We start from the raw sequence: 21,788 nt of genomic DNA on the forward strand, positions 1-21,788 counted from the left end.
TTATTGTTATCAAACCTTAATGAACCAAGAGTGAGATACCTTGTATCTATAACTGTCAAACTACCAAGGTGTGCCAGAAATAATCACCATTTTGTTTCAGATGTTTCCTTAAACTAACAAGGAAAGTAATGAGGTTCTCCGCCTTACATATGGGTAAGTGCACTGGGCAGTGGAAGACTATTATCCACACTACTGATTATGGATTTTTTTTATAGAAAACATTTTTCCTTGAGAAAGTTGACTTGAATAAGAAATGAATAATGTTATTTGACACCCCCCCACCACCGCACTCCGTGTATTGCCGTAGTGGTGGTTCTTTCACGTAAGTGACGTAGCCGTATGGTCGACTGTATCTGGGAAAGTCACGTGTTGTCCTGTGTGTCTGATAACGGTTCCAGTCTTGTAATGGTGCTTGGTGCAACTTGGAAAAAACTGACTACGGCCGAAGATGATTCGCCTGTATGCAGTCTGCCGATGGCATTGTTGCGTTGGGCTTCCATCAGTAGTTGCATGTTTTCACTGTTCACTTGCTGTATGATTGTGATGGCATGCAAATAAAAAACCTGCATTTTGTTAGCCCAACGAGTGATGTTGCACGTGCATGTCATGTTGTGTTTTAGCACCAGGCTGTCTTGTGGTTTTTGTTTTTGTGATTTTCCCCAAATTTCTGCAGTGCCTCATATTTTCCACATAAATCAATCCCAATCCATGCAGAATGACAAATTCATTTATGGTATCAATTTTGTATGGATATCGGCAACATCATCAGATACTTACAATTTTACTACTTTTGCATTTCCTTTTTTGCAGTATATATAATACACTGGATAATCAAGGTCTTAATCTTAATTTGTTTGTTTGTTGTTTAACGCCTCACTCAGCAATATTCCAGCTATATGACGGTGGTCTGTAAATAATCGAGTCTGGACCAAACAATCCGGTGATTGACATCATGAACTTCAATCCATGAAATTGGGATACACTGACATGCATCAACCAAGTCAGTGAGCCTGACCACCTGATCCAGATAGTCCTCTCTTACGACAAACATAGTAGCCTTTTATGGCAAGCATGGGTTCCTGAAGACCTAGTGTACAATATGAATGAATACATCTTGAGTGTATATCAAACCATATCATCTTGAACTGGGAATAATCACCAAATAGTTTATAAAATGATATTTTTATTAGTCAGCATCTGTACAGGTGCATCCTGTTTCATCTAACAGTTACTGAGCATATAGGAGCACTTGACATGACCAACATTATTTAAGTTATTTACATGAAACAGATCAATAGGACTTATAGGTGAATCAACAGCATTGGATGAAAATAATTTTCTTAGGTTGCTGAACATTTGTTCAGGTTTATTGGATAAATAGTAAACGACATGAATGAAAACAAACACACTTAGATTACTATTCAAAACTATCATTCACACATGGACAGATTAAAGTAATAATGAACATTTTCCACAGATACTATTACAGCACAATTACTGACATACCAGCACACTGCCACCAGTAACTATCATGTATGTATTTCCTGTGCCTGTGTCAACATGCCAAACATAACATACCATAAAGCAAGTGGCCAATCTCATTCAAATCAGACCTTAGTTCTCTCTACCGCTAAACAAAGATCTGGAGACATCCCATTTGGGGTCACGTCAGAACGACCTTTCATCCGACCAATCAGAGTGTCATTTACCAGATTATGAAAGTGACAGTCGGAAAGTGATTTCTAATCATGCAACCTCGAAAACTTTAACACTGGGTAATCCGAATGATAGTTATGGGTTTAACGACTGAAACCATACAATCTAGACTATCTATTAGCCATTCCAGAATGTTCTTTTGTTCAGGTTTCAAATTTGTAATTGAGAATTTGTCAAAATATGTTTCAAAGCGTAGTCGCCAATTTGAAATTAGTGCCGTAAAGCTGGAGAAAGCTGCCTTCTGATTGGTCATTCAATTGGTCGGTCAAACATCGCGCAAGGTTGGTCTGACGTGACCCGTAATGGGATGTCCTAGATGTTTGTTAAGCGGTAGCGAGAACTAAGATCTCATTTTAATTGAGATTGGTAAGTGGCAAATGGTGAATGTAAAAAATATTCCTTTTGATTCTTCCAAAGTATTATCCAGGAAGTTTTTTACTTGAACTTTTCCCTAGTTTTGCAGTCAGCAAATCCAGTAGAGAAGATGGCAGATGTCAGATATGCCACACTCTATTCAATCAGTCAATCAAATTCCAGCGATAAAGTAGATCACAATGGAAAGGTTAGTAACACATTGACCATTCATAAGTAACATTCAAAGCAGCAATTTTCCTTCATTTAATCTTTTTTTTTATTTAATCCTTTAGATAAATGTGGCAAAACATATAAAAAAAACACGTTTTCCAATTTTATTTTTTCGTACTCCAGGAATTGAATCATTTGTTTCAGCATAAGACTATTTACTAATATTTTGTTAAATTTAATTACCCTCCATAAGAGGCTTAGAGGTAGCATTGTTTATGCATTGTTTGTATATTGCAATGAAAAGACCTTTGTGTATAGACTGGTGTCATTTCTATCATGCCACACACTCTCCCATTGTGTCCATTCTACCAATATTTCTACTGATCATCCGCATCATTTTTATATACACGCCTCACTCTTCTCCGAATTCTCTATCCATGCAACCAGAACCTATCACATAATCAACCCTCATCATTCTGACCTATCACTCTGTATCTAGCAGTATCACTCTGTATCTAGCCATATCTTTCTTTATCCTGTCGGACTTCCTCTTGTCGCTTCAGGATAGCTGCGTTCTTCTCCTTGATTCTCCGGATGCGTCGCTCTAGCTCATCATCTGCTTCTACAAGAATGTAAACCATTTAGCATGTAGGCATTACATCATAATCCTCGACATGTTTCAATAAAGACTCATATGACTGTATGCACAATACTAATGCTGAAAATCTTTATCAAAATGGTCAATATTAGCATAAGCCAACACAAGTTCACCTTGAATAAAACAACAGATCCATTTCATCAACAATTCCAAAACTATTATAAGTATGTAAACAGTATCCGCTTGCAGAAGTCATTCCAGAGTAGGACAGCATGAACATGACAAAAACATCACATAAACAAATACTATGTCAAACGAGTGGAACATACATAGAATAACCAAAACTGTCTCCTCAAATGCTGCCATGTAAGTGAGACTTGTGCCGCCCTGGGACGGTCCACACAGTGTGGTTTTTTTTAGTGATATAGTGCCTGTTCCTGATTTACAGTAAGCAAGCAATCCTATGACAAACACTGTCAACACAGAGAAGGGCATCTGTCACAAACTCTGCCTCAGATGGGCAAACCTCTTTGGACATGCACTCATATGTACTGATAGGTTTGTCATAAGTTCCAAACCTTGACACTTTGATAAAAACAAAGTGAGTTAGTGAGTGAGTTGAGTTTAACGCCGCTTTTAACAGTATTCCAGCTATATCATGGCGTGTCAGCTTAATGTGGGAGGAAAGCCCGAAGTGATGCAGGTCTCAGACATTTACTGCTTTGTTGAAACCCATGATCATGGGTACGGTGCTGACAAACCTAAAAACACAGTTGGGGAGAACCGGGATTCAAACCCAAAATCATAAGTTTCTGGCGAGACCAAGTGATGCAACTCTGCACAGTGAATTGCGGCACCTTAGATGATTGGGCCAACCATGGCCCCGCTAAAAACATAATGACTTAATGACTGAAACATAATTGTTCAAAAGAACCAATGCCAATGTCCTCAACCATTGCATGCCCAGTGACTACACTTAGAAATGACAAACACAACATGCATACAACCCTGAGCATCACTGAGCAGCAACATAGCTCTAGCATAATTGAATACTGAGGCTACGTGATGTGTATCACTTCTTCTGACTGTTGCTGCTCTGGCACAGGACAATCCAACATGTGTAGAAGGTTGTCAAGCCTTTTTTCCATCAGTGATTATACTGCCACTACTTGTTAAATCAGTGACAATCAATATCATCAATAAGTACACAATATATGAACACAACTAAATTTCGTCAACTATAAAAATGAAAAGATCTGATTATGCTTAAGAGACAACTTAACATTAACTTATGAAACTATGGATTGCACTTTAACTTGTGAAAAAGGAACATGTGATGTATGGAAGATCATAGAATAGACAACCTTTGCCTATGTAGTCACAAAACTGAATGAACATTTCATGAGGCTTAACATACCAACATTGAATTTTACACCATAGTTTCGCACATTACACAGTAACAACATTGCACTATAAACATTCATGTGACAGCTGTCATACAATTCTACTGATATTTACCCAAGAAACAAGCTGAGAAATGAAACATTATTCTATCAAACTACTGATCCATTGGCTGATCCATGTGTCAAATAAGCAGAATAAGATTTTAACAAATAAACATAATTAAATCCAGACTTGTTTCACACAACCACTCTAAAGGCAACAGCAGGAATTACATTTTAAGTTAAGTTTTTCAATTCATTCCACCAGCAATAATATTCAACATGTTGATTTTAAGACAGTGTTTCACAATGGAAAGTACATGACATTAAACACTCACAAAATTCAATGTATTACAAACCTTATATTTTTTTTCTAGTTCATATTTGGATAGCCTGCAACTAGAGTGTGAAGAGTTACTTCCCTTTATTCTAATAAAATGCCTGACATTGAGCATGAATAGGGCTGAAATTAGGATCTTAATCACAATTGGAGACATCCTCACACAACCTTTTATTCCATGAACATATTCTGTAAGTAATGTTTGGAGACATGATTTAACACAATCCCAATAAATTCAATTTGCATCCCAGCGTTCACATGGTCTAGGACATAGTAAAACAAAATAATACAACAAAAAATATCATTCTCACAGAGTTAGAAATTTGCATTAGTCCTGTAGTCCTTGCCAAACTGCCCAATAGTTAAGGAATCAAAATGACTAGTAGAAATTTGCCATTTTTGAGGGTTTTGTTATATGTTATCATTACAAGGACAAGTGGACTTAAAATGTTAGCTTCTACCACTGTCTCTTGATCTCAACACTTGATACAGATCTTTCTGTCACTTTGCTTATTACTACCCTACATTGTGTGTCGGATGCACTGTTAATCCAAGCATGGGATTGCCACTCAGTTAGCATTATTTTCATACTTATAGATGAATCTGTCATCCACTTTATTGCCTTATTTTTCACTCAAGTTTCCAAACATTCCTATTCAGTATGAATATACCACCAACATGATTAACATAAACACACTGTGTACAGAAACAAAACTTCCTAGTTCAGCAAGACAATTATCCAATCAAACAAGTTCAAGTTACATGAACAATAACAGTTAATCATGCTCATGGTACTTTAACTTGTTCGCATGTTTCGAAAACTTGGCAAAAATCCAGGACACTCTAATCTCAAAGGACATAAACATACGTGGAGAATCTTCTGTCACTTCTTCTGGAGACACTTGCTTCCTTTCTTTGGACTCGAGATCATCAAGAACATTCTTCCCATCTTCAGCATTCTTCTGTTTGACATCACCGCTTCCATGGCTGACTTTCAACTTAACTGATTCTGAGTCGGAGTGATGAAGCTGCCGACCTAAACGGTCATGGACAGATGCACGAGATCGAGATGGAACGTCTTTATCAGAGTCAACTGTCACACTTAAAGAGTTTCTATCTCTAGACTCAAACTTGGCTTTTCTTTCGGAATGTTCCTTAGTGGAATTTGTCTTTATAGTTACTGTATTGCAGTCATCAAACGCAGTTGTTACCTTTCTGGAACGTCTGTTTTGTTTTCTTCTCCCAACATCAGAAGAAATTATTCGTCTGTTAATAGAATCAGAATGTGATTTCTTAAGGAGGGGTAATTCTGAATCAGAGTCTTCATTGTCAGAGTTATTACTCTCTTTTAACCTTGAAGACTTACTTTTCCAGTGGTCTGTGTTTTGTTTACTGTTAGGCATCACAATACTGCTGGGCAGTCTTGGTCCATCAGAATCACTCTCACTTTCACCCAAAAGTTCAACGCTACGCTGCCTTCCACCACCTCTTCTATGTTTGGATGGAACAACATCTTTTCGAGGGTCCCTAAATTGACGTCTTCTATCAGCAATTCGGTCGTGCTGAGTTGATGGGCTGCCATGATGATCTCGTCTTCTATCAAATCGTTCGAGTGTGTCTCGGACTGGTCGGCTTCTGTCTCTGTTCACACCTATCCTGTTTTTATTTTCTCTTTTCCTCCATGCCCTGCCTTCTCCACCATCACTTTCACTGTCACTAATCTGAGCATCGACATCAGATCTCGAGTCATCTGATTCATCGGCAGTAACTTCTATCTTCTTACTTTCCACAAACTTGCTGTCACTTTTGTCTCTGGACCTAGTCTTACAATCAGATCTGTCTTTTCCCTGTAAGTCTTCTTTTTGTGGCTTCACTTCATGATTTTCTTTGGAACCACTTTTCCTTCGCGTTTTCGAAGCCTTCCTCTTCTCATACCTTTCAAAATCTTTTGAGTAACGTTTAGGCACAGGAGACACAGATCTAGATTTGTGATGTTCCTTTTGTCTCTTCTTAGATCGTGGCACAATTCCCTTCAATGAAATTGTCTTTTTCACTTCACTGATCCCAGACACAGGAGAACCTTCAAATTTTCTCTTCCTTGCTTCTAACCGTTTAAGTTCATTTGCTGACATATTTGTCTTGGACACTTCTTCAACATCTTCCACCACTTTCTGAATATTACTATTTTCATACTCTTTTGATGCTACAGAGACTGTGGGAGAGTTTAGTAGATCCCCATCTTGTGGTCGATTACGGCGGTTTGTCAGTTTTTCTGATAGATCCCCTGCAACCTTGTCATTACCATTTTCCTCCTTCATTTTAGCTCTGTGATGTGCCAGTTTCTGTGAGAGATCAAAGCAAGTTGTTTGCGGCTCCACACTAGTCACAGCCTCAAGGATGTTTTTAGTGGTCCACTTCACAGGAGACTCATCTTCCTTCTCTGAGCTGGTGCTTAGGACCTGTCTGCGATCCATAGTTTCCTCAAGTAATCTATCAGTCTCAAGTCTTTCATGTTTTTCCTCTTCAGTCTCAGATTTAAGATTTACATCACTGTCAGACTTAAGGTCATCTTTTCTTTCATTTTCAGACTGGCCTTTAGTGTCACTTTCATCACTGGCACTGTCATCACTGGCACTCTCTTTGTCTTTGGACTTGTCACTTTCATAATCACATAAGCTGCTGTCACTGTCTGAGTCTGAGGACTTATCATTGTCTATTTCAGTGTCACTCTTGTTCCGATCAGATTCATTTTCTTTGTCAGAGGACTTACTGAGAGGAGCTATTCTCTCTTCTTCGTTTTCATCAGACTCCTCTTCACTTTCACTGCTGCTTGTATCAAATCTGCTGAACTTCCCTGAAGCTGAAATATAGACAAACATGTGAAATATTGTGAAAAGGAGCTCATGCTAGAAATAAAAAAAATACTCTTTTTGTGAAACACTGAGTGAAATAACAATTAAACTGCTTTGGTCCTGTATATTATTTGTAGTAGTATGAGAAAATTCTCTCAATGCTATAGGTCCCTATTTGTAAATAACAGTAGCAGTCATCACTTTGAATATGGTAGCATGTTACCATAGTCTAACTCAGTTAGACTATGGTAACATGCTACCATATTCAAAGTGATGACTGCTACTGTAAACTCATATCAGGTGACTTCATGTATTCAAAATTAGTAGTCATAGACAGATACATTCATTCACAACTAAACACATGGTTAGTAAGGGTCAAAAACGATACTTAATTAACACTACCTGTAACCTTGATAAAAACAAGATAACATGGTTAAATTAGGATCAGAATTGCTTGGGTAATCTACACTTATTTCAAAGCATTAGTAAGGTAATAGACAGACAGAACCTATCTCATATTGCTGTGGCAAAGGGCAACACCAAAATGTCTGCATACCCTTTGGTCTAGATGGACTGGCTGTCATGCTGTTACTGTCAGATGTCCCTGAGCACCACTTGTCCTGTGGGCGCAGCAGCATTGGCTTCGACGTTTCAACTTTTGGCAAGGCTTTGAGTGTGTGATCAACAGATCTGCTCTCACTAAGTGATGCTTCCCCCTGCATTGGCATGGGGCTAATAACAATCAAGTTAGTACCACGAGGTGGTAATCCTCTCGGGGCATTTCCATGACTTGCATTCCCTCTGGATACAGATGCTCTAGATGCAGCACCGCTGTGTCTAGAAGCAGTCCCCGGGGGAGTATTACTTCTGTTGACATTAGTCATGGAAGCAATACTAGAAACACCACCCCTAGCAACATTTCTTCTATGGGCCCTGCTTCGAGAAGGATGCACTCTGGATGCCTGGCCTCTACCGTAGGAAGGGTGATGATTGTGCTGGTGGTAGAAGTCAGTGGACTGGACATTGTGTACTTGTTGGTAGTTTGATGGCGGCTGTGAATACTGGTTGTGTACATACTGGGCAGGTGGCTGGCTGCTGTAGTAGTTTGGCGAGTGGCACTGGACTGGCTGTAGGTGGGTTGGGGCTGAGATGGATGTCGGGGGCGGGATACAAGAGGTCTGCAAGACAAATAGGTCATGAAACAATACCAATTAACCCTAGAATTCTAAAAAGCAATTTATTGGAAACAGAGAGCACATAAAATGACAGAACAAGTAGGTCATCAAGGTGTATGTGAGTTTTGTTTGTTCCTTAAGCCACTTTGAACAGTATTTCAGTTACATCTTGGCGTGTCAGAAAGAAAATCCAAAGTGATACAGACCTTAGATGATTACCATACGAGCATGTGGTATGGTGCTGACAAACCAGGAAATGTAATCATGGCAATTTGGGACTCCCATGATCATAGGTTTCTGGCATGTCAAGGGACACAGCTTTGCACAGATAAGTGGGCCACCTGTACCCTCAAGATATGTTATACAAACAACTTTATCTAATATTTTTTACATTTGTATACTTATTCTGCATTACTCCTTTATGCATTCACTGCTTACCTTACAACATCTTCTCGTGGCAAGGGGTGAACTGACTTTACAAGTCCAGTTTCCACCCTTGCCGAAATAGGCTGGTATTATGGAGTTACATTTTGGCTGGACTAACGAGTCTATGCATAGTCCTATCAAAATCGTGTAACGAAATCGAAATCCGGTTTGTAAACGTCGTGCAGATTTCGGTCGATTGCAGGATGTCCAAAGCATGTGCATGCAAAGCATGTGTTTTTTATATCAACGTGATCATGTGATTTGATGCACTTTGCGATGTAAGACCCGTTTTATAACAATATAGATCTTGATTATTGAACCGATCGTCTTGACTGGGTGATGCCATTATGTTTGAAGCAAATGCAAGTGTTATGAGAGGTGGAATTTGGTTGGTCAATAGGAGATGCTTAGAAGAGACACAACTTCATAATAACCACTGGTGGCATTACGATCGAGCCCAGAAATTCAAGCCTAGTTCGGCAAGGGTGGAAACTGGACTTTTATAGTCAGTCAACACCCTTGCCTCAGGAAGATGACCTTACAACAACAAGAAGACAGCCCAACAGCGATGGTCAGGGGTGAAGAAATAAGTCCATTCCAAGTCACAATCTTATATGTACCATCACTGCTGTCATGTGACCTTGATGACATGTAAGGTCACCTTCTTCACATCACTGCCTGTCGCCTGAGCTTAAAAAACATACTTTTGAGGTTTCTGTAGCCAAAGTGGGGAGGCAAGTCTGCGATGGGTGGGTCCTTAAATGTGTTAATGCAGGATAAGTATACAAATTTAAAAAATCTTTAGATTTTACTAATTTTTTTACTTATCCTGCATTACTCCTTTATGCATCTGTTTCGGACGGTTTGGTGGTGGGTAAACCTTGAGAAATACAGAAATCTCAATAAATCACAACCTGAAAACACGACAAGTTGGTCCATAAACCGTTCAGAAAAACGCAATTACGGTAGGGTTGTTCAAATATCAAAAAGATCGAACATAGGAATTAAAGAGTAGTTCCCTTTATATATTTAGTAATAAAAAAATAATAGCTAGTCAGCTAGTTCTTTTCTTACTATGTCATAGAGCAGAGGTCTGACAAAAAAGATTGTCTTCCACTGGCCGAATCTCAGTGACTTGCACAGGGAAGTAGACTGGCTCTGTATAGTGCGAATTCATTATTTGCGTTGGGGGTTGGCAACCTGCTGGGCTACAACCAGAGGGCCAAAACTTAGGGATATGGTGGTGCGACTAATTTTGGTCGGGCATAAATAACCGCTTCCTCAAACCACAGCTAGTATTGGAGGTGAGATGAGGTGAAATGGGGTTTAACGTCGCGTCCAAGATTATTGCACTTATATAGCGACGTGCATGTACGTGTGTGTGTTTGTGTGGCTGCTTGTACTAGTCCGGACTGATGCCGATTTATAGTGCTAGCTCACTGAGATACCATGCCGCAGTTTAACATGAATACCCCACTCAGACACAGTATACTGACTCGGAGCCGACCAGTCCTTGTTTTAGCCCCTTAATGCCGCGCGCCAGACAGGGTAACAACAAGTACCATATTTTAATGTCTTTTGGTATGACGCGGTCGGGGATCGAACCCCGGACCTTCCGCTCTCCGGGCGGACGCTCTATCACTAGACCACGGAGGCGGTCAGCTAGTCTTGGAACGGCAGATGAAAACTCGAAGTGCTCGCACCGGACACAGGAGAAGTTCACTCTCATCTTTGGCTCCCACAATAGTTGATATTGGTGGGATGGTGAAGGAACGATCGGGTTGGCCTGGTAGTTGATTTTTTGCTATAAAATCCCAGCACAACCCGAGATGTAACGCTCCATGTGTCCCATGCTCAAAGCAGGCCTCAGTGATGTTGATCGCATGTAGCTTGCTCACCCGTGCCGTCGTGGCTAAAGCCAAGAGAAATATTGTTTTCTTGGTGAGGTCAAAAATGCGGATGCATAGAGGGGCTCGAAGAGGGGCCCTTGCAAACCTCAAAGTACCACGTTCAAGCCCCAAGCAGGTGGGCTGAACTTAGCCTTCTGATCCTCAAGCCTGAATGAGCGTAGTAGGGCCTGAAGATCCGGGACCTTAGTCATCTTGTGTTTTTCCGGAATGGCCAACACTGAGTTAAGCGCAACCAAATACGTAGTAATGGTGCTACCTTTCAAGTGTCTTTGGGTACGCAAACGTAGGAGGTATTCGGCTAGGAATTGTGGTGACGCAGTAGTAGGGTCTTGATTTTTTGCCTCTGGTAGAGGGATGATAAGCTAGAGCTATAGATTTTGCTGCCTGTGCCGAATAGCCCTTCACACTTAACGCCTTTTAAAGACTAGGTGAGGTGAAATGGGGTTTAACGTCGCGTCCAAGATTATTGCACTTATATAGCGATGTGCATGTACTTGTGTGTGTTTGTGTGGCTGCTTGTACTAGTCCGGACTGATGCCGATTTATAGTGCTAGCTCACTGAGATACCATGCCGCAGTTGAACATGAATAATCCACTCAGACACAGTATACTGACTCCGAGCCGACCAGTCCTTGTTTTAGCCCCTTAATGCCACGCGCCAGACAGGGTAACAACAAGTACCATCTTTAAACGTCTTTTGGTATGACGCGGCCGGGGATCGAACCCAGGACCTTCCGCTCTCTGGCAGACGCTCTACCACTAGACCACGGAGGCGGTCCTCTTAAAGACAAACCAAGCATGCAGACAAAACCTGTCTGGCATTGGATGAGGCAATTTGCTGTAAGGGTGGATGAGTAGGTTGGACCACTCTAGATTTCTGAGCTTGACGAACCACCCTCTCGCCGGCCACCAGGGCGTGACTAAAGGCAGAGCAAGATTCCCTGTCTCCTTGATCTTTTGTATCACCTTGGGAAGTAGAACTTCCTTGGCAGAGCGTATGCTTTTAGCCCTTCCCAAGGGATGCTGAACCCGTCCACTGCCCATGCCTGCGGATCCGGTAACGGGGAGACATATGTCATGAAATGGTGGTTTTGGCAAGTAGCAAACAGGTCAATGTTTGGTTACCCAAACTTCTGAAGCAGTAAATGGAATACTTCTGTGTGAAGTTTCCACTTGGTGGAAGCCACCCTGTCTGGACGAGGTAATGCATCAGGCCAGTATGTTTCGACATCCGGGGATGTGCTGAACAATTAATTGTAGTTTCAGACGATACACTAGATTGAAAACCCTGAATGTCTGTTGAAGCAGGGAGTGGGAGTGTCTTGTTCCCTGATTGCACAGGCACCACACCACAGTGCTGTTGTCTGTGGATATTGCGAGTTGGATAGATTGTAGCTGATTCTGCCGATGGTATATGGCCAGAATTAACGCTTCAACTCCCAAAGTTGTTTGTGTGCCACTTTTGATGAGCGCCGGACCATAGCCCTGTGGCTGTCTGGCCTTGCAGGTGAGTACCCTTTTCCTGAAGGGATGTGTCTACGAACAGGTGTAGACTCAGGCATAACCTGGATAAAAAGACCCCTCCTAAGGCATTCGACTCTACCGTCCACCAATTGAGCTAGAGTGATGGCCTTGAGTGGATCCTGACGCCTGATGTAAGGGTTCAGAATTTTTATAATTGGGCGCAGTTGTAAGCAGCCTCTGCTGGTTAAGTCCTGTGCCGAGGCGAGTTACCCAAGCAACACCTGCCATTGGCGAAGCTTGCATGGTTGGTGTAGTGCAGGTGACAAGAGGTGTAGGATTTTGTGCCATCTGTCCCTTGGTACTGATAGGAGATCCTGATCTGTCTAGAACAGGCCTCCGATGAACTGGACCCAATACGATGGAGTTAACTCTGACATAACCTCGTTGATTACCCATCTCAGTTGATATAGTAGCTGTCTGGTGAATTCCCGGTGGCGTACTAACGTTGGCGTGTGTTGATGACACAGGAGACAGTCGTCTATGTACAACTAGAACCAAATGCTCCTCAGGTATATTCATGTTTATAGGCTTCATTACTCGTGTAAACAGCCACCGGGCTACCAAAATGCCACATGGGAGCACTGCCCACTGGAAGTGAACCCCATTGAACTGGAATCTGAGGAACCTGCGGTCAGAGGGATGGATAGGTATATGCAGATAGGGATCCCACAGGTCAGGACTGATCAAGGAATCAAATGCCTTTAGTCTGGTTCTGAGCAGTCTCAACCTGGTGAGGCGGAAGTAAGGTGGATGCTTCAGGTAACGTTCGTTGAACACGGAGAGATTGTGAATCATTTTCATCCTTCTTGGGTACCAGGAAGCTGGGGTGCATACAATCTCTACCGCTTCGTTTACCAACAGTGTGTCCATGTTGGCTTTTAAGAGCAGATGTTGCTTTCTTGGATAATTCCAAGGCGGTGGAGCTGTGGTCAACAGTGGAAGTACCTGTACACCTTGATGATAACCGTGACGTAGTACGTTGAGTACGTAATCTTCCTTGAGGATGCTCCAGTTCTTCCAGAACTGATTCAGTCAACCGCTTACGGGGTAGTCGACAATTGGGATGGCTGGGGGCGGGAGTTCCTAGTCGTGACTGTCCAACACTTCAATTGCCGATGGTGCCCCTTAAGCCGCAGTAGAAGATCGGATGGTCGGCTCGTTGATCTGAGCTTGATAAAGCTTGTTGATCTGAAGCTTGTTGAGCACCAAAGACATCAGAGGATGCGGAGGCGCCGGAGCGCGGAGACATCAGAGGCGCCTAGACATCTGCGGCGCCGGGAGCGCCGAGTCATCAGCTTGTCATGAAAAAGTCATGAAGCTTGTTGAGCGCCGAGACATCAGCGGCGCCGTCATCAGAGGCGCCGGGAGCGCCGAGTCATCAGAGGCGCCGCGTCATCAGAGGCGCCGAGTCATTGGAGGCGCCGGGAGCGCCGCGTCATCAGAGGCGCCGGGAGCGCCGAGACATCGGAGGCGCCGGGGGCGCCGGAGACATCAGCGTTGACGGTGTTGGAGACCGTGAACGGTCGTATGTCGTGCCAGGGGAGGCAGACTCTACGTTGGGAGTGCTGGAGCCGCCGGTGGAGTAGGAGACCATGAACGGTCGTATGTCGTGCCATGGGAGGCAGACTCTACGTTGGGAGCGCTGGAGCCGCCAGTGGAGTAGGAGACCGTGAACGGTCGTATGTCGTGCCATGGGAGGCAGACTCTACGTTGGGAGCCGCCGTGAAGCTCCGCTGAGCGCTGCTGCCGTCAACGTAGGTGGGGGTCCACGAGCACGTTGAGCGAGGTGTGTCCTGGATACTCGCATGAGCTGAAGGATCACAGCGACGAATGACTGCAACATCGGCACTGCCTTGTGAAAGTACAGGGCGTCGTACAATCACGGCAGAAAGGGGCGGCCCCGACCAGATTTGTTCCCGCGGCAACAAGTGCAGCGAGGCAGAAAATCTGGAATTTAAGCAAAACATAACTATGTGGCAAAGCCACAAAGTGCGGGAAGCATAATGTGTGGCCAATCACAAAGTATGGGAAGCATAAAGTAACTCAAAAACAGTATATTTTATTAAAGTTTATGAGATAAACAAGTACGCTAAAAGGGAGCGAAAAGGCAAAGCCTTAAGCAAACACGTAACCATGTGGCAAAACCACAGAGTACGGGAGACATAATGTAACTCATAAACTTCGTATTATATTGAAGTTTATGAGAAGAAACAATTACGCTGAGAGGTAGCGAAAAGGCAAGGCTTTAAGCACACCAAAACAACATACATAAATGTAATGTATTACCCAAGCCAAAGAGAGAATTCAAAACGCAGAGCACGACATTACGTGGCCACGTGGTGAATGGCCAAAATGGCGGGAAAGAAAACAAAATGGCGGGAACAACATTGCGCCCGTAAATTACTGTGACGTGAGCCACAGACGAGCGATAAACGTTACAATTTACGAATGGGAAGACCCTAAGGTCACGGCCCATAACAGGTAACAATGTAGCAGCATATAATGAATGTAGAAACACGCAAAATATAAAAAACAAATAATAAGCTTTAATTTCCACAAGGGATACAAAGTACGTCCGTCCGTGGAGGTGACAAAGCAGTTATGTCTTTTTGTGTGACGTCATGACTTCCGGGTCACGTGCCGACTGTGAGAGGGCGCTGCCTCCTGGGCTGGTTGGGACAACTTTCTTCAGCAGCTGGATCTCACACAGTTCGTCTCTCTGTCAAAGACAGCAGTAAATGCAATACAGAGTAATGCAGGATAAGTTAAAAAATGAATATGTTATACACATGTAAGCTGAGATTTGTAAACAATTTGACTACTTTGGCAGGCAAACAACTGTAACAATTCAAAATGGTGGTCAACAACAAGCACGTGGTGGGAAAAAAGACAGAGTCCTTTTACGCCTAATAATCCACATAAAACTACACAAAGATGGTAAAAGTAATATGAAAGGAATACATCTCCCATTGCAGATCAATTTTAGAATGATAGCCCTAAACTGAAGGTCTAAATTAATCCAATTTGAAGAGCTCCGCTGGGACACGTCCTTGCTGTAGCGCGACAGGCAGTGATGTGAAGAAGGTGACTTGTCATCAAAATCACATGACAGCGACGATGGTCCTTATAAAAGTGGGACTTGGAATCAACAACATCATTATTTCTTCACCAAGACCATCGTCTTCTTGTCGTCATAAGGTAAGCAGTGAATGCATTAAGGAGTAATGCAGGATAAGCAAAAAATATAAATCTTATTATTAACATTAATTTATACATCAAACTTAAAACAAAACCACCAAAGGTTAAAACTGGGAAATAAATGAAGCACTACAGCACTGAATTACTATTAGAAAATTAGTACTGTATTAGAAAGAGGGCATTGCTGCTGGCAGCGGTAATGAACACTAGATCAGGTTTTGACCTAATGATTCTTCAAAATAATTGCTATGAGAATTTCAGTGAAGCTCTGTGATTATTATTTCAGTTCTATAAGCCAAAAGGTTTCAAAGATTTTGCACAGACATCAGATAACATGTTGAGTGAGATATGAACAAGTTGTGGCACAAAAAGGACAAATTACTAATGCTACCAGTATACTCAATAATGCAATATACATTGAATAACATTGCATCTTGTACAACAGTTAATACAATACACTCTCACATGAAATATCAACTAAATCCCTTCATAATTTTTCAACAAAACCTATTACCACATGTGGATTGACTAGAGTTTTCTCAAGGGTCCTCAGAGCTGCTTCTTTCAGGGCTTTCAGATCTTCATCTTCTTCCACCACAGGCTTCTGCTTCTGTCAACATAGCAGGAAGCAGGAACTAGATGAGAGACATGCTGACAGTCTATACTATTGTTATGTCCACTAGTTTTACTAAATAATGCAACGATTTTGGACAAAACTTAAAAGTAAATGTTAGTTATAAGATTAGACCATGATCAACTTTGGTAGCATCACTACATCTTCCTCAGTTCAATATAACTGTGTATAAACATTAATACACCTTACACTGTAGCCACTAGTCTGAAGCCTGAGTCAAATTTTGTTTGGTCTAGTAAAATCAGCTAATAAAATACCATATGATAACACAAAAATGTACTAAAAATGATGCTAAGAGCCACGTTTTGGGATCGTAAACTCAAAGTTTTTGTACGTCTAGTGAACACAATTAGTGATTAACATTTATCGTATTCATGCTCAATATTCCAGCGTATCATATCTCCATTCCATAACGATAAATTCACCACCAAAGGTTTGTCTTGAGTTCATGAATGACACAACACTAAAAAATAATCATCCAATCAAATTACACAATACTGGTTACAGGCACTGGTATAGGGACGTATATCATATCACAAGTACTCGACTCATGTTACTGTGTACCGTCTCAAATACAACTGTTAACTTCTGGTAGCATGAGGACGTCCCTCCATCTGTCTTAATACTAAAGAAAACATCTCTTTCAGCTAGAGGTTCATTCCAATCATTTGGATTGGTTGCTGAGTTCAAACACATCGGCGACAGAAATTCTGTGCTAGTATAGTGATGCAGGAGATGGAGATAGTGACATCACCTCTGCAACAAGCTTTGGTGATGAATGGTTCCAGGGTATGCAGTATATGAAATTATTTTAAAACCCAAAAAGAAAGTTGGGCTTGTGATCATAAATGTAGCCTGCCTATCTTCAAAGTTATCTGCCCACATTCAAACATCATAAATATTGAAAAAAATGCTAAAACTAAGAAACAAATCGGATCTTGATTCAGCTGAAAAAAAGCTAAATTACTTGAGAATCTATGAGGAGTTATAATAAAACTTATTGACTTAAAATTATCTGCCAGAGTCGGGCAGGTAGACAAAAATTTCATGCAGTACAACAGAAAGGTTACCAGCCATAGGTAGGCGGGCACATCGGGCAGGCAGTTATTGCGTACACTAGAGGCTATGTACATCATAATGTATAGAAGATAAAACAAAAGCTTGATAATCAAGGATTTACTGTAATTTAATAATGGGAGCATAACTTACATTTTTCATAGAAGCAAGTGCAGCAAATCTCAATGCTGCCAATTCTTCATCCTGAAAATAAACAAAACAATGTTACTGTGTAATAACAAACAATACAAAGACATTCAGAGTGAACTACAGACTTGAGGAAGATGTGGAAGACAGAACCAAGAAGAAAATTTGAAAATCATGATCTTTGTGTGTAAATTATTAATAATATGCATTTGCAATAAAAAACACACATTATTTTTCAGATGATAAACAGATAAGAGATTACACACATAACCAATAATTTCTATCCAGAATTGTGTTTCTGCTGATTTACTCCCCGAGTTTATGCTGCTTCAACACTTGAATGTATCCCTGTAATCTTGCATGATAGTCTAACTGTAGATTATTGGAACTCTTGCAACTATATTTGGTATGTCCCAACAGCATTTTTTTATTGCATAAATAAACACAATGAGGACCTGGGTCACCAGAAAACATAAAGCTGGTCACAAGAGGTGACTGAGTTGGGCTGGGTGGTCTGGTGCACATTGTGCACATTCTGCAAGTAATGACATATACCACTGTCACAAGCCAATTTGCCTATCACGTGACCAGAACAAAAGTGCTAATTCTGAAATCAGAGACAGTGTGTGAGTTGGGTTTACACTGCTTTGAACTTATTCTAGTCATATCACAGAATGAAGCTTGATGTGGGAAGAAAGCCCTTAATCATGCAGGCCTTAACGTTTCCAGTTTGGGTGAAAGCATCCCTAACTCTCCAAAGGACTTTTGGATGTCTGCACGTAGAATTGTACAACTATTGTAAACAATGGATAAATATGGTAATGATAGTAAATTGTCATGTTTTAGGGTATTTTCCATGAGTTTGTTCAACATTTCATGGCATGTTAATCTAAACGTGAAGAATTCAAAAATTGAAACACAAAAATGAAAAACTTATTCTAATTAATTGAATAGATAGTTTAAGAGGTGCTGGGAGAGTGGTCTTTGCATATAAATAATCCGCACTCATTAATATGGTGTAAAATGATTTGTCAATCTTGTTCATGAGACAACTTTGAAACCAGTGACTGTCTTGACAAGGCAAACACCATGGTTGCTAAATCTAAGGACTTTTAAGGGGTGCTAATATGAGTCAAAAGAAGACTTTGTTGTAAACAAATATGTACATGAGGTACATTTCTTGTATCTGTTCCAACAACAACTAGTAAAGCTGAAACAATGGACTATGTAATCCTGACACGTTCTTGTATCTAACTAACCTGTCTCTACAGTCTTAACTAGAGTAGCTGAAGTATGTACACTTCCTGACTTCTAGTTATCTCCCAAGCTTGCACTGAAACAATTTTGTGATTGTACCCAAATAAATGTTATGCAATGATCTAGATGGCTGTTTAACACAGTACTCATGATGTTCTTCATATGAGGGCTGGTCCAAGTTCTAAGCCTGACTAACCTTCAACTAAGTGCATAAGAAAGTGAAGTAGTCAATGTAGTACATTGTTTGAGTAGTTCATTGCAAGTGTATTTGGTCTGTTGAGGCCTTTTGTATATTAGTGACAAACAGTTGAATGTGATAGGGGTCCAAATGGACACAGAAATGGAAAAGAACGAGTACCGGGCAGTCATCAAGTTTTTGACTAAGAGAAAAGTACTCCCAAAGAAATTCATGACCGCATGTCACAAGTGTATGGAAATAGGTTCCTGGCTAATCCACTGTTAAATGTTGGCCAGATGTGTTTAATGCCGGGAGAACAAGCCTTGATGAAGACACAAGTCTAAGCCATGGATCCATTGAAACTATTATTCATGAACATTTACAGATGAATAAGACATCTGCTCGTGTGGTGCTAAAGTTTCTTAATTCTGATCTTAAGGAAAAAAGAACTGACACTGCCAGAGAAAATTCAGAGCTGAGTGAGGAGGATTATGTCAAATTCAAAAAGAGATTAGTAACGGCTGATGAAACATGAGTCAACCACAATGATCCCGAGTCAAAACGTCAATCCATGGAAAGGCACCATTCCACCAAAGAAATTTAAGTCTTCAAGATCAGTGAAGACAGTTATGGCCACTGTATTGAGTGTATTCTGGGATGCATAAGGTGTGATCCTTGTTGATTACTTAGACAGTCAAAAGACGATTATCTGTGCCTACTATGCTGATTTGGCTCTGAGAGATTCTATCAAAGAAAAGTGGCAAGGAATGCTGACTGCTGGAGTTGTACTCCTTCTCACACCTCTGGACTTGCAAAAGGTGTTTGCGACAATGTGGGTTCGAAGAGCTTCCTCACTCGCCAGACCTGGCAGTAAGTGATTTCCACCTGCTTCCTAAACTGAAGACACCTTGGTGGAGAGCGCTATGATGACAATGATGTCCTCAAAGCTGTCGTGAATGGGTTTTTCAAGGTGGTTTCGGAAACTTCTTCCTGACTGGAATTGAAAAGCTTCACTATTGATATGAGAAGTGTATTGAAAAACAGGGAGATTAAGTGTAAAAATAAAATTAAAAACACTTTCACAATGGTGGTTCTGTTCGTTAGGCTTAGAACTAGTGACTGATATACTTATTTGTTTCTAGATTTATTAATAAACTTCAATATATATATATCACTGATCTATGATAAGTAATTTTTTTGAGGATGCAGAATGCACTGGGTCAATAAATGCACTTGGTGACTGGAGCGTGACTTCGGTGAAACAGAGCAGGGGATAGCTGAGGTAATCATATTTCTGTGCTGCTAACTATAAACGATTTTAACATTGACTTGTCACTAAAAAAGAACTACAACCTGTCACAGTTTGTTTTTCTAACAGATTCTGTACCCTTTAGATGATTCCAAGTACATAGGGAGTTGCATAATCAAAAATATAAGCACACATATTTAAAGGGTTGTGTTTTGGGGACTACGATTCCTGTACATTATGGCAAGGTCGTGGTGTGGATGCAAATATATTATTAATAAATCTGGAATAGATACTACTGGGAACAGTCTTGGCTGCTATTTATTGGCATTATTCCTATGTATGTTTAGGGGTTATAGCTAAAACGGCACCTCAGCAAAACGTCACCTGGCGAAAACGGCACCTATTGGCGAAAACGTCACCTCGCCTCAGGCGAAAACGGCTACTATTGCCTGGCGAAAACGGCACCTTATGTTTTTTTAACCTTGATAAAATAAATGATATTAAACTAACATGGTCGCTTGCAAACACCAATGATTGTGAAATGTTACAACTAGCTTACATTAGAATTGAGCCTCTACTCCAACTTTAATCCAACTTAGCCTATACGCAACTCAACTTATTGTGAAAACATAACATGCCTTGAAGTAAAATAAATGAAACTAAACTCACATCGTCTCTTACAAACACTAATAGTAGTGAAATGTTTAAACAAGTTTACAGTTGAAATTAGCCCCCTACTGTCCAGGACATTTTTTGTGAGGCCAAGAGAATATCCTCCTGGTAAATAGAGGTGCCGTTCTCGCCTGTCACATAGTAGCCGTTTTCGCCAAATGCGGTGCCGTTTTCGCCAGAGAAATCGGTGACGTTTTGCTGAGGTGCCGTTTTAGCCTGCACCCTATGTTTAGAAAGACTTCCGCCTGTATCCCCCCTCGAAAGGTTATGTATGTAGGCACTCTGCTCAATCATTTTAATTATATATATTAATATATTATAATATATATTATGGGCGGCAGTCATTCGTATTTTTGTTAAGTGGAGGACCTTATGGGTCATGTAGTGATCCTCGTGTCGCAAATCACGTGTTGAAAACTAAAAGATAGTTCACCTGTGTGTACAACTCAGTACAAACAGAAAAATCTTGTGATTCGAATGACATGAAGATCATGCAATGAAAACATCTAGTAACACTAAATGATGAGCAAATAGTTTTTTTTGCCAATGCTTTTGGGTACTGTAACGCGTTGGATAGTTACAAACACGACGAGTACGCGGGAAGCAGTTTGCTCTGCTCTGAGATGCAGATAGTGTAAACACAATGTCAGAAACATTCAAATATGGGATCCAGTGAACACTGCGCTGCAACCCATGATACTTGCAAAATGTGATGGTAATAATGTCTTTAGAAAACATGAAAAAGCTTTCATAGATAAAGAGGAGTGTGGCAAAGTTTGACACCATGAAACATGAGTACCTCTTCATCCGACGCCATTTTGACGATTAAAGGTTCGCAGCCAATGTTAAAAAAAGAATTGTTTCATATAAAATCATATCACTCGACAAA

General features: G+C 40.9%; 1 protein-coding gene across 1 annotated transcript; it reads right to left on the reverse strand.

Annotated features, from left to right (window-relative positions):
* Positions 1 to 1,170: 1,170 nt before the first annotated feature.
* On the reverse strand, positions 1,171 to 21,743 carry LOC124113709 (peptidyl-prolyl cis-trans isomerase G-like). Its single transcript, XM_046474197.2, has 6 exons — positions 21,699 to 21,743; positions 17,550 to 17,600; positions 16,221 to 16,316; positions 8,030 to 8,651; positions 5,490 to 7,481; positions 1,171 to 2,863 (listed from the first exon to the last, which is right to left on the reverse strand). The coding sequence occupies exons 1-6, from the start codon at positions 21,714 to 21,716 to the stop codon at positions 2,757 to 2,759; spliced, it is 2,886 nt and encodes a 961-aa protein (XP_046330153.1). The 5' UTR covers positions 21,717 to 21,743; the 3' UTR covers positions 1,171 to 2,756.
* Positions 21,744 to 21,788: the final 45 nt, after the last annotated feature.

Source organism: Haliotis rufescens, unplaced genomic scaffold (genome assembly GCF_023055435.1).
Source record: "Haliotis rufescens isolate VD_foot unplaced genomic scaffold, xgHalRufe1.0.p SCAF_66, whole genome shotgun sequence".
In the NCBI taxonomy this organism is placed as follows: Eukaryota; Metazoa; Mollusca; class Gastropoda; order Lepetellida; family Haliotidae; genus Haliotis; species Haliotis rufescens.